General features: G+C 46.3%; 1 protein-coding gene across 1 annotated transcript in view; it reads left to right on the plus strand.

The window, feature by feature from the left end:
- Nucleotides 1–13,742, plus strand: part of CASZ1 (castor zinc finger 1) — an 87,623-nt gene that overhangs the window by 57,537 nt on the left and 16,344 nt on the right. Inside the window, exons 7-13 of the mRNA XM_088178769.1 lie at nt 2,400–2,572; nt 3,278–4,146; nt 5,965–6,106; nt 7,267–7,330; nt 9,999–10,153; nt 12,561–12,683; nt 12,957–13,292. Coding sequence (XP_088034895.1) covers nt 2,400–2,572; nt 3,278–4,146; nt 5,965–6,106; nt 7,267–7,330; nt 9,999–10,153; nt 12,561–12,683; nt 12,957–13,292 — 1,862 coding nt within the window. The remainder of the gene's footprint in view (nt 1–2,399; nt 2,573–3,277; nt 4,147–5,964; nt 6,107–7,266; nt 7,331–9,998; nt 10,154–12,560; nt 12,684–12,956; nt 13,293–13,742) is intronic.

The following is a 13,742-nucleotide window of genomic DNA, read 5'->3' on the forward strand; positions in this document are numbered from 1 at the left end:
GCCTGGCTACAGGGGGACATCCATAGCCTGTCTCACTCGTTTCTGATTCAGGAACCTGGCTGACAAGTCTATGCCCTCTCCTCACTGCACGTGTCCTGCCAGCTGTTGGGAATGGCAAGGGGAAGCCCCATTCTCAGTTTTTAGAAGCCTTGTCCATGCAGTGAGGCAAAGCAGCTCTCAAGGTTTTCTCATAGTCTTGGACTTGTTCAAGCAAGTCCCATTCTCTGAGACTCAGGGACTTCTTTCATGGCACTGCACTGTCTCTACTCAAATTTGATCTGTCCCTCCCTTGAAACCAGATTTTCTTTTGGCACATCTGCCCTTTAGCACTGGGTTAATTTCCTCCATAATCAATTTCCAAAGTAATTAAACTTTAATGTCACATATCTGCACTTAACACCCGTGGTTCTCCATGTCCTTTGCCATGTGTGTGGTGTAGGCTGAGCCGTGTTTCAGGGGCAGCCAAGCTTCAGCAGCAGTGTAGGCAGAGCTGGAGCTCTGCACAGATGTCACTGTGATGCCTTCACTGTTTCAGATGTGAACACACAACATTGTTTGGGTCTTACCCTGACCATTCCTCAGGTTCAATGGTTCGACGTGGACTCGTTTTAGTAGAATTGTGGCCTAAACCATTGCCCTGAGAATGTGCTGCAGTAACAAGCAGAGTGATCAGCCAACCCCTTGGTGACAGATTTTCTGGTCTGAAAAGTCAGGCTCACTTCCTGACCTGTCCCAGCAGTTTAAAACCCCAGTTAAAGTCACAAGGCCTTAATCACATGCTTAAATGCTTTGCTAAGATAGACTTCAGCATATGTTTAACTTGAAGTCAGGTAAGCTTTCTGAAGTCAATGGGGCTTAAGCACATACTTAAATGTTAGGCATGCACTCAAGTTCTGTCCTGAGCAGGGGCTGGTTGAAGCATGTGCTTGCAGCATTTGATAAATTGGGAATTTCATGTGTCCTTCTCTTGAGAACATTTCTGTTACACTTCCATAGTATTGATTATTTAGTTTCTTCAGTTGAGCAGCGTGGGATTTGTTTGATGTGTTTTAGTGTATGAGGAGTGTTGCACAGCCTTAAGCCACTCCGAGTTGGAATAGAGACCCTCGCTTACACAACTATATATGGCTAATTCCATCCCTTGCCCACTGCCTTCCAGTAAAGTAATGCCCATGTAAGCAGTGTCTTACAGGAAAGGTGTCAGAATATAAACTCCCAATTAAAGAAAATACCGCTTAAATGGCAGATTTTGTGTCATCCATCACATGGGGGTTTTTTTCTTTATGTCCATAATTGGTGTGGATAAAATTCAGTTAGTTGTTTATATAAACTGACATTTTTTTAGGCTTTCGCACCAAGAGCTGCATTGCAAATTATTCCTAAGGACGCTTTTGTTTAATTCTTTTTTTTAATGCCATGCAGGGCCTGTCTTTTTTCAAGGTGTCAGTGTGGAGAGAGAGAGGCTCTTTTATATTGGAAATAGCTAGAGATCCTTTTTATTTTTTTCTCTGGGTATTTGTCATGGGTTTTGTTATTGCCTGTTTGAATCAACCTGGGCTGAACTAAGGGGTGGTGTTTTCCTTCTCTTCATTTCTGAGATGGTGCAGGCATTGGCACATGTTGTGCTAGAAGAAAATAAAAAAAATCCTCCCTCAGCAGGGCTGAGGACGTTTTCAGATTCCAGTGGGTTTTTACTCAATATGGCAAAGTTGCCCCGCTTTACCCAGAGGAAAGCAGGTTTTCAGCATTCCGTCCTCGTCACAGCATTCCCATTCGCTGCACAAGTTTAAAATTATTGAAGTGGGAGTCTTGAACAGTGACAGGGAAAAAAAGTCACCAGTTTACTAAAATCAGCTGAACATGGGGTTTAAGATTTTCTAGAATGAAACTGTTTATTACAATCTCAAAAGACTGGTTGGCCTCATGTTGCACCAGCATGCCTTACCTCCCAGAAGGATTAAAGAAGTAAATAACTTATTCCCACTCAATTCTGTATTCCCCAAATAGATGAAATCCTACTTTGTTCTGTGTCATTCCCAAGATAACAAAAAGCAACAGCATCTGTTAGTGTTATGTTCTCTTTAAGAGCAGGAGCCCTACTAACTGTTTCCCCAAGCAGGCATGATTATCTATAGCTGGTGTTTTATCCCTCCAGTCCTCCTTTTTCCTTACTGTTTCATGCCTACAGTTTGGGTTGGGGCTTGGGTTTTTTTTCACAACTGCTCTATGCTCTACCAGTCTTTAGATTGGGAATTAAAGTGATGACTTAATACCCCTAGGAGAAGCACACAAATGGAACTATTAAATGTACGTGTGCTACTCATGTATTTATTGCTGCTGGTAATAATGTCAGGCTGTTAAACCGCTGTGCTGATGACTCCTCTTTGGGCCTGGGGTAGGTGGGTTGTAATAAGGTCTATACAAGCACCTCTGATGTGATGACCCATGAGAACTTTCACAAGAAGAACACGCAGCTCATCAACGACGGCTTCCAGCGGTTCCGTGCCACCGAGGACTGCGGCACTGTGGAATGCCAGTTCTACGGGCAGAAAACCACTCACTTCCACTGCAGGTGAGACAGCAGGGGAGGGGAGGAGCCCTGCCTCAGAGCTGTGTGGTCTGTTTGCCTCCTTCTGCCAAGTCATAATTTCAGGAGTATGCACAGGGACTTGATTTGCCCTGCTGTGACCTTCTCAGTACTGCTCCTGGGAGAGCTCGTGTACCAGAGCAGATGTGATTTCCAGGATTGTGCCACAGACCATTCTGAAGGCAGGAGTATGATCTGAGGAGAGGATACCCACTAGAAAATAGAGCCTAGAATCATTTGGGAAAGACCACACTGCTCTTCAGAGTGCAACTGAAGTAGGCCATTAATACACTGCTAATAGCACTTCCACGGTAGGGTTCTCTCCAGCCAGCTCATCCCTTTTGGGGCCAGACTTAGCCTTCTGTACACAACTGCTCTTCTATTGATTTCTTGTGTTTTCAGGACAGTTTTTACCTTAGTCCCCTTTACTTGCTGTTTTGTTGGAGCTTTTAGTGGAGGGTGGCTGTATTCCCATGTTCCTGTGGCAGTTCTGCAGGGTGGAGTGAGCTTCCCAGCTCTCCCTCACGGCAGCATATCTGCTTGCCTGGGTGTCCCAGGTTAACCCACAGACAGCTCCTCAGCCTCCCTGCAGCTGGGTGTCATTCCAGCCCCAGTCCTTGTCCTAGAGGGAGGTGGGAGACAGCAGCTCTGCCCACGCAGCCAACCACCCTCTCCTCGATGCCCTTGCAGGAGACCTGGGTGTACATTCACCTTCAAGAACAAGTGTGACATCGAGAAGCACAAGAGCTACCACATCAAAGATGATGCCTATGCCAAGGATGGCTTCAAGAAGTTCTACAAGTACGAGGAATGCAAGTACGAGGGCTGTGTCTACAGCAAGGCCACCAATCACTTCCACTGCATAAGGGCAGGCTGTGGTTTCACCTTCACCTCCACCAGCCAGATGACTTCCCACAAACGCAAACACGAGCGCCGGCACATCCGGAGCTCGGGAGTGCTGGGCCTGCCTGCATCACTCCTGGGCTCCAAGGATAACGAGCAAGAGGAGTCCAGTAACGATGACCTCATTGACTTCTCTGCCATGAGCTCCAAGAACTCCAGCCTGAGTGCCTCCCCGACCAGTCAGCAGTCTTCCGTTTCTCTCATCGTCCCAGCTGCGCCCTCCTCTGTGGCTGAGCTTGCTTCCTCACAGGCCACCAAGTCTGCCAACAGCATGACACCAGCCACAAAGATCTCTGGCCTGCTTTCCCAGGCTCTTCCCAGCAATATACCCTTGGCCCTGGCACTCTCCAACTCAGCACTTCCTGGAACAGCTGGATCCTTCTTCCCCATCATCCCCAGTCGGGTCTCTACACCACTTCCTGCCAGCTCGGCTAATCTGATGGCTGCTGGTTCTTCTGGCACCAATCCAGCATCATCTGCTCCTGCAGATTCCTCATCCCAGGCAGTTTCAGGATCTGGTGAGCCAGTGGCTACTTCTTCACCTGCTCCAGCAGCCTCTATAATGGAAAGGATCTCTGCTAGTAAGGGATTAATCTCTCCTATGATGGCCAGGCTGGCAGCAGCTGCACTCAAGCCCTCTGTGGCACTTGAAGCAGGTGAGTTACCTCATCAGTTGTGATAGTGGTGAGAGGTAGAGCAGTGCCTGATGGCTTGGAGGAGAGTGAATGAGAAGCCACTCAGTTGTCCATGGGGCTGCAATTGGAGAGGGGGTAGGAAAAGAAATAAAAGGGGGAATGAATTTGGTTGTGTCTAATTAACCCTTGAGAAGGCAGTCTTGGCAAGGTTTCCTGTGGAGCCTGGCTATGCCCACACGGCCAGAGGAGAGGCAAGAAACATCTTTGCCCATGAAGGGAGCAGGCTCTTACCAGAGCTGAAGAGTTGGCTATGTGTAATTGGCTATAGGCTGAAAAGAGAGAAGCACTGTATTGAAAAGAGAAATTAAGAAAATATACTTTAACCAGTCCTTGAAGGCTCTACTGAGACTCTATGGAGCTTTAGCTGGGCCCAGGGTTCATGGTCCTGTAGCCCATGGCCAGTAGTTTTCCTGATCTGAGGGACTCTTCTGTGCTTGAGCTTTGTTGTCCCAGCTGTGGATTTGGGGATAGTGTTGGTACAGTCCCCAAACGGGACCTTCTTTTCAGTCAGTTCTTGCAAGCCGTGCTCCCCTCTCCCTGCATTACCCGAGGGGAGGGGCAGTGCTCTCCTGCTGCCCCCACACCTGGGGCAGGTCAGTCCCAGCCCGGCAGGTGGAGGTGAGAGCAGGGGGAGCCTCCCCCGCCTGCTGAGCACGGGCAGCTCTCGGTGGGCAGCGAGGGCCGTGCAGGGGAGGCTGTGCCCGGCGGCACCGGGGCTATGTCCGGTTCTGGTTCTGTCCCCCCATCGCTCCCGGATCTGGCCCCGTCCTCCCAAGAGCAAACGGGGGAGTAGAAGGAAGTGATCTGATTAAAGAGGGAGGGGAACCTTCACATACTTTTAAAATTATTGTTTGAAAAATTGTTTCCTAAAGCAGAGAAAGGTCATTGAGGGAACTATTTTCCTTTATTTTTTAATAAAATGCCACTTGCTGTCTGAGAAGCAGCTCGCCGTCAGCTGTACTGCCGGAGGGTAAATTAATATTTTAGTCACTTGGGGATTGTGGAAAAAAGCTCTGCAGACATGTTTCTGTCAGCAACTTTTTTCCCGTCCTTTTTTCTTCGCTGTTTTTCCTAATTTTTTTCCTTGAATTTTTTCTCCTTCTCCCCTTCTGACCGCCCCCCCATACCTCCCCATCTCTCCCCTTCTTTTTTTCCTCTCTTCCTTCAATTTGGATTTTTCTCTGATGGGCTCGGCACTCTAAACCTGCTCCCTGGAAAGAAGCACTCCCGGTTTTTGTGGGACACGCCGGTGCCGGTGCCGGTGCCGGTGCCGGTGCCGTGGCTCCGGGGCGGGTGCGGTGCCGGGCCAGCGCTGTCGCTACGGCAACGCTGGGGCTGGCGACGAGCAAGGGGGCTTGACTAGCAGTCGAAAGCTGCCACATTGCCTCAGCATTAACAGAGTCTTTAATAAACGCTTAAGAGGCAGCCCCGCAAATTAGTTATGACAGTTTGTGCAGAGAATCAGGTCTCCCCCACGCTCCTTCCGCCCTTCTCCTTTAAAGGGCCCATAGCCTGGACAACTTTGACATAATTTTGCAATAATTATCACTTGAAGAATTTCCACGCTGGAGTGGACGTCAGAACCCATCATGTCAACTTGGCAATAAACGCTGACCAGCAATCCCAGTACTTCCCTCCCCCCCACACTTTTTCTTTGCTTTTTCCACTTAGGCACTGATGCCAATGATTTAACTTATTTATTTGCCGTTGTAACCTCATTTTAGACCTATGCTTTCAATTTATTCTTTTGCGCTTAATTTCACTGTACTTCTTGAGCAGGGAATGGCCAACCAGCACCTCCTGGACGGTTCAATCCAGTCCAGGTGAAGCAGGAACCTGCAGAGGCCATGGGACCATCACCTGCCACCAGCCAGGACCCCTTGCAGGAGCAGAGCTTGGACCTGAGTGTCAAGGACCATGGGTGAGAGAAGTGGGTGGGCAGGCACTCTCAACACTTCCCAGCATCAGGCTTTGGGAAGTTTCCATACCTGTAACTCAGGAGGACACAGCATGTTGGTGAAAGGCAGCTTCACAGTGGTTGAGTTGAACACCCGAATACTGGAGGCAGGCAGGCTCACTCTGCTCCCCATTAAGTGTATGTTCTCCAGATGGTTTTTTGGGCTCACAGGCATCTACTGGCGCTTCAACAAGAGCCTCACTTCTTTGCTCCCTTCTGAAAATCGAGCCACTGGCAAAGCTGTTTTCACTTAGTCCTCCTGTCAGCAATTGCTGATTGAAGCTGCCCCCGTGCCACACCTCAGCATGCTCTTAGCAGTATTTGCATTGCTGTAGTCTGTTGAATCAGGGCTAAGGGAAGCACATTCCAGAGAATCTGGACGCACAGAACAGCTGGGTGTCAGGCTAACTCTGGGTCTGCCATAGGCTGGTCTGCAGTTCTGGTGATGGTTGTGCAGGTGTGAATGCACCTATCTCAGAGCATGTGTCCCACCTGCCCAGCATCTCTGCTGAGAGCAGGAGTGTTTTGGGGATTGTGCTGTGTGGAAAAAGTGCAGAGAACTGATCCTGGGGATAAGTGAGCTCCACTTTGACCTTTGTATCCATTTCTTTCCATACCTTATTTAAACAAGCCTCCCTTTGGGAGTCCAGCACTTGGAGCCAACTGCAGAGATCCTAAGGCTGCCTTTCAGTGCAGGATTGAGCCTTGCCTTCCTTACTGCCCAGGGCACCCCTGTCCCTGGCAGTGTGAGCCTTTATCAACATCCCCCCTGCTTTTGTGGCATTTTTGTGATATTTCTGAAAGTTCTAACAGGATGAAAGGGTAAAACCTGGGGGAGGTCATGAGTTAACAAATGCAGTGTGATGCAGTGGACACTGGGGGAAGAGGTCTGGGCCATTTAGTAGTTGAAAGAACTAAATTCTGCAGACCTGGGACCCTCTTTCTGTCCCTCTTGGCTATCACAAGTCAGCGAGTTTGGCCCGCCCAAGGGAGGGGTGGCATCATTCTTCTCCTCTGGATGTAGTAGGTGAGGAGTGAGGCAGCTTGAAGGGAGAAGGATTAATCTCAGTGCTCACAGTCCCTGTGCACATCTTAACTAAACCCTGTTGGTTTGTGTGTTTCAGTAATGAATCAAATGGCCACACAGTCTCGGCAAATTCATCTCTTTTATCCTCGCTTATGAATAAGGTAAGAGCCATCCATCAAACGCCTTTCATTCCCCCCACCAAGAGAAATTAAAGCTGCGATAGCGGGGAAAGGGGGGGAAGAGATGTGTTTGTTTTTTAATGTTTTGCCTCTAATAAGATGAGTTTGTACCATTTAAATTTTGAGACCATTTTTCATCGGGTATAATTTCAGAGCCACTGCTTACGAATTAATTTAATGAACTGGCTGAAGAAATATATTGCCGCCTCTGACATCTTTTTTTTTCCCATCCTTTCTAGACAGAGGAGGGCTCCAAAAGGTTTTCTTTTCTTTTCTTTTCTTTTCTTTTCTTTTCTTTTCTTTTCTTTTCTTTTCTTTTCTTTTCTTTTCTTTTCTTTTCTTTTCTTTTCTTTTCTTTTCTTTTCTTTTCTTTTCGTTTTTTAGGTTTGTTTTTTTTTTGTTTTGTTTGGGTTGGTTTATTTGCTTTTGGGAGTGTTGTTTGTTTTTGTTTTGTTTTTGTTTTCAGAATCTGGCCACTTCTCTCACTTTCCTTTTATAGTTACTAATTTTGTTTACTTACTTAAAAACATTTTCCTTCATTTGGGGAGGGAGAGAATAATCTGTTTTTATGAAAGAGAAGAAAAAATTAGAAGTTTTGAAACAAAATAATAAATTTCTGTCTCTCTGATGTGAGTAATGGTGTCTAACAGAGTCCCCTTTACTGTGTTCTAGAATATTTATTTTAGATAATGCACAGTTTCTTTTCCTTACTTTTTTGTTAAATTATACATCATCTCAAATGTGTATTTCTCCTTCACATGATAAATTCTACTGTACCAAGATTAATTTTGTGGCTGTATACAACTGCAGTAGAGATCAGGGCACCCTTTGAGCCATGCTTTAATATTCTGCTATGTGATAGGTTTTATAGGCATAACTATTGCCATCCCCTTGGCTCTGGGTGTTACATGCATCAAGGCCATATAACCCTCAAGAGAGGGCAAAGTGACTTTGCCTCGTAATCTCCCACCTCCTTTCTTTCTTATCACTGTTTTTCTCTGTGTTGTTTAATTTCTGCATTTATCCTTATGTCCCTTTTCTCCTCCTTTGGCTCTCTGTTACACTGGGGTTTGATTTTCCCTTTTAAACTTAATTTCTTATTTGTTCCTTTGTATTGTCCCTTTAATGTTTCCAAATATGCAGGTCTTTTTTAGTGAGCAAATCAATTTAGTTACTCTGCTCTCTGGGGTCACGAGTCATTCTGAAGGTCCCAGATCAGGGAAATTCTCTTTCAGTGGAGACTTCACTTGAAAATCTCCAGGATGATAAGTGATTTAAGTATATGTTTAGAAAAAAGCATTTCTTTGTGTGCAGTCTGACATAAGGCCCTTTAAGTTGTGCAAAGCAAATGTAGCCCAGGTGCAAATTAGGAGTCAGGTTAAAGGACTGGGATTAACCAATGAGATAAACCAGCAAGGAGTAGAACCCACTGTGTGTGTGATTGATGGAACCAATCCCAAGACTAAAGATTGCAGAGTCAAGCTCAGTCTGCTCTGGAAGACATCACACTTGCCTCTTCCTCCTGCTGCACACAATTTCTGTCCATGGGGAATCCTTCATTGTTTTTCTAAGAAAAAGAGCCCTTTACCAAAGTGGAATTTCCAGTGGAAACACACAGCCTGAATTTCCAGCCATTTCTCCAGCCATAAAGAGTTGCAGTCTCCACACAGCAGCAGGGGCTTTACCTTCAGGGGGCATTAAGAGAGCCTCAAATAACCAGGATTCCTGTAGCCTACTGCAGTTTATTTAGGGGGCTGTCAAGCTTAATTAACTGATATTTATAAAGGGCTTCTAGACCCTCAAGTGGGTGGAGTTTCCAGTGCAAGTATTGGGCAAAATCCTGCATTTTATCCATGCTGTGAAATTCGCTGTTGTTACTGGAGGTAATTGAGAGCACAACAGAGAAAGAAAGAGTCTGGGAAATTGTGCATTTATTCTGAAAGAAAATTTTCCCTCTAGGCAGGCTTGAGTAACTTCATTTTTCTATCCTGTACATCATACACCTGGACCTCTAAACCTTCTCTGTGTAGATTCTATTTGAAGACTTTCATGCAATGCAGATTGTGAGTCCAGGTCCTGCTTCATGGAGGATGTGTCCATTTAGCACAGAAAAGTGACATGATTTTATTATTGAAGTTAATAAGAATTTCCCAGGAACCTGAGACAGAATTTTTTCCCCAGCTGAATGAGCTTTTCATCCTTCTACCCTCACACATACTTGATAGTCACTAAAAGAGACATCCTTGTGGCTGGGGTGACTAAATAAACTAGAGTTTACCAGTTCTACCACCAGCACTTTGTAGGAGCTACACAGGACTATTACTGTTGAAGCCCACACACCTTTTCCAGAGTCAAATAGGAGATGTCTCTCCACCTCAGTTTCCTTGTGGATAAAGTAGACATGATGCTTCATTACTTTAACAAGATCCATGAAGAAATGTTCAGTGGGGACCTGAGTGCTTTATGGTGGTTGGGTGAAAGATGCAGAAGAGTGAAGTGGTACTGACTTCTGCTGATGCAGTTGGAGCAGCCTGCACGGACTTTTTGTCTTCTCTTTTAGTCTTTGAAGACCCTGCTCAGTGTGGGACAGTCCTGGGGGTGGCTGTGGCTGTGTGCTGGGCTTGATGCAGGGTCTGTGCTCTTGTTCCAGATGTCCAAGAGCAGTGCCAGCCTTGGCAACCTGCTGAACATTAAGGCAGAAGGGGAAGGCAGCCAGGCTGGGGAGCCAACTCAGTACTTGGGCAAGGCAGTGAAGGCACTGGTCCAGGAGAAGCTCTCTGAGCCATGGAAGATGTACCTGCGCAGGTAAGGAGGGATGGAGCTGGGATGGAGGAAGGGAAAAGTGTTTCCTTTGCAGTGGCTGACTCTCTGGCTCACCCTGGACACAGAGTTCTCTTGAATGTGAAGGAAGGGAGACTCAGTAAGGAAATGGAGCAGGTACAAAGCTCAGCCACGTACAGACACATGCACATACATGCCCAGACAGACACACCCAGGCAGACACAGGGGTTTGTGCTCTGACACACAGAGTCACCTGCAAATGCCAGTGCACACTTTGGAAATCACAGGCTTTAATGGAGAAGACTGGAAAATCTTCTAGTCCACCAGCTCCTGGCTGGTGTGAGATCCTTCCCTGCACTCCATTTACATTTTGTCCAGTCTGGTTATTTTCTGACCTCTGGGAGCATTATTCTACCACCTAGAAAGTTTCAGTGTCACAACCTTTTCCATGGTGTGTGCCTGAATTCCACTTTTTGTAGTTTTGTCGTAGCTCTGTTTATATCCCCTTGAACCACAGCAGATCATCCCTCCCTGCAGCTGGAGTTCAGCCCTTTCAGACAGTCACAAACTTTCAGCATTCCATTTAACCAGGCTTACTTCCTTCCTTTAATCTGCCTCTGGATTAGTCCGTTCTGCCTGCAGCTCCTGTTGCTCTCCTGGTGTTCCTGGATGGTGCAGAATTGCCCCCCTCCCAACAGAACAAGCTTCCTGCCCCCAAATAGGCAGCTCACAATTTGTTTGTTTGTGCACAGTACCATGTACAGTACCATGTTTATCATCCCGTGACACAGAATTGCTTTCAATGTTGTTCAGTGAGTCCCCGGTGTTTTATACACTGCCCAGGTGTATTTGCTGTGTGTTTCCAGACATGATTCTCCTGTTCTGCACCTTCTCCCTTGTCTTGCCAAACCTCTCTGTGCTCTTTTTCTCCTCTTGCACTGGTGCTGCCACCTCCTCCCAGCTGAGTATCTTTGTGAATTTCATAAACATGCTGTTTACTCCTAGATCACTAATTAAGATGTTAAATAAACTCAGGCTAACCCAAGTCCCCCTCTCAGCACTCACAGATGCCTCCTCCTCCCAGCTCAGTGTGGTACTGGTTGTCATCAGCCTTTGTTTATGGTCCCTCAGCCAGTTTCAAGCCATGAGGTGGCATTACATCCAGGCCAGTTGGAATTAATTCTAAGCATATGCAAGACTGAATCAAATGCTTTACTAAAATCCAAATATATTGCATCCCTTCATCCACTAATTTTGTAATTCTATCAAAAAAAGCAATTAAATTTGTCTGGCAAGATTTATTCTTTATAATCCTGATGCTGTTTATTGCTCATGGTTCCTTTATCCTCTAGATGTTTAATGATTTTCTCCTCCCTCTTAATATTTGTTCCTTTACTTTACTGGAAGGAGAAGTTAAGGCCAGAGGTATGATAATTGCCAAAGATGGCTTGTCTTTTTTTTTTTCCCTCAAAGAACCAGTACCTTGACTGTTTAATTTCTTTTTTTTTTTCCACTCCACTCCACTTCCACCTCCTACTTCTCTATGGCTTAAAAACCAGCAAATGGTAATGTAATCAGTTTGGGAGTTAATTTCCATTGCACTTCAGGACATACATCATCCAGACTGACTGATTTGTGCATTTTTATATTTTTTGCATGAGTCCCTTTATCTGCTTTCTAGAAGGTCTTCACTACATCCCAAATTCTCTGCTTTGTCTTTAGTTTTCTCACCCAAAGCAAATTTTATAATGCAGCCATTTTTAATTCATCACCTCCCTTTTTGTGGGAGGCCTTCTTTCTAGGTTCAGCACTTCTTGTCTCTGATAAAACAGCCCCTTTAGTTTGCAATAACATGGTTTCTTCTCTCTTACCCCACAATTACTTCCCTTCTTCTCCTCCCTGTAAGCCATTACTGACAGCACATGTTGTATATCCACAGACCTTCCTTCTCCAGTACAAGTTTTTTTCTCTTTCCTTTACCCTCCCATTGGTGAGAGGTCCCTCCTGGGACCATACAGGCTGCTGTTTGTTTCTTGCTTTCCTGCTCATCAGAGCAATTGTAGTTTGTTGTACCTTAATTATGCAAGATTCCCTTGTTAAGTTTCAAATCCTTCCTGCCAGCGTTCCTTTCTTGTTTTCTTGATTCCCTGTGATTCTGGAGTTTCCTGATATTACATGTATTTGTGCTGCACTTATTAAGTCCAGAGAATCTCAGCAGTGGGTGAGCAGTGACACCACACTGAGCTGGTTTTGCCCTCTTGGCCATTTGCTCCAAGAGAAGAGATATCTTGGATAATGTGGTGGGTTTTCCTCTGGGGTTTGCATGGCAGGGTTGTTGTTCTGTACCTCAGGGATGGTGCTCTGCAGTATTTCTGCAGTCCAGGCTCTAATTGCTGCTTCCCTAAGCTGTCTGCCTGTCTGTTTTGGCCAGGTTTGGCACCAAGGATTTCTGTGATGCCCAGTGTGACTTTCTCCACAAGGTGCATTTCCACTGTGTGGTGGAGGAATGTGGGGCCCTCTTCAGCACCCTGGATGGAGCCATCAAGCACGCCAAGTAAGCAGGAGGGCAGGAGGCAGAGGAGGCTCTGCAGTCATTCTGGGCTTCTCTAATTTCAGCATGGGTTGGCACCTGTCTCCACCCATCTTAATGACTTCCCTTTTCTTCAGAGATGGTTTAGGAGGGCCCTAAATCTTACCTCAAAGTCTCCAGAGCCCCTCTTAGGGTTTATCCACACCAATTTGTTTATAGGCTCCTGCCACATTCTTGTTGATCAAATTACATGAAATGGTCAAGAATTTATGTCTGAATCAGGATCATGTTTTGCAGTTTTCACTTCCGAACTGAAGGTGGAACTGTGAAAAGCAACTCTGAGTCTCCCTTCTCAACTGCTCCTGAGAGTAAAGCTTCACTGGCCCCTTCATCACCATCTGCTGCTTCTGCCACCATGGCCAGTGCTCCTGCCCTCGACGTGCCCACTCCAAATCCAGCTGCTATGCCCTCTGCTCCCACACTACTTGCTTGGAAGCAGCTGGCTTCAACCATACCCCAGATGCCTCAGATCCCAGCATCAGTGCCTAACCTGGCAGCTTCACCCTTGGCAACGACTTCCCTGGAGAATGCCAAGCCTCAGGTCAAACCTGGATTTCTCCAGTTCCAGGAGAAGTAAGTTTGCCTCCTTCTATCCTACCCAGCCTTGCAGTCCCCTCTGTACCTCCCCTCAGAGCTGCAATACTCCACTTCTGTTCACCCACTGAGGAGCCTGTCTAGAAAGTACTCAGGGCTTGACCTCACAGAAAACTTATTTCTGTAAAGTGTTGGAAATACTACAAGATTTTTGAGTGCATCTGAGAGCACTTTTAGGCATGAGTTTAGAAGATAAATAAGCTTGGTGATCTCTCAGTGATCCCGTGTGAGAGCTGTGCAGAAATGCAGGTATCTTTGCAGTATGTTTGACAGTGAAGGTTCTTGGGCCAGCAATTCGTGGACTGAGGGTGGGGCAGAAGGTACCAGACCCATTTAGCTGATGAGAGGGGCAGTGCTGGTTCTGTCAGATCAGGGGAAGCCCTGGCATCCTGCAGTGGCCACACCCAAGAGTTGTGTTCCCTTTGAACT

This window comes from Sturnus vulgaris, chromosome 25, assembly GCF_052056855.1.
Source record: "Sturnus vulgaris isolate bStuVul1 chromosome 25, bStuVul1.hap1, whole genome shotgun sequence".
In the NCBI taxonomy this organism is placed as follows: domain Eukaryota; kingdom Metazoa; phylum Chordata; class Aves; order Passeriformes; family Sturnidae; genus Sturnus; species Sturnus vulgaris.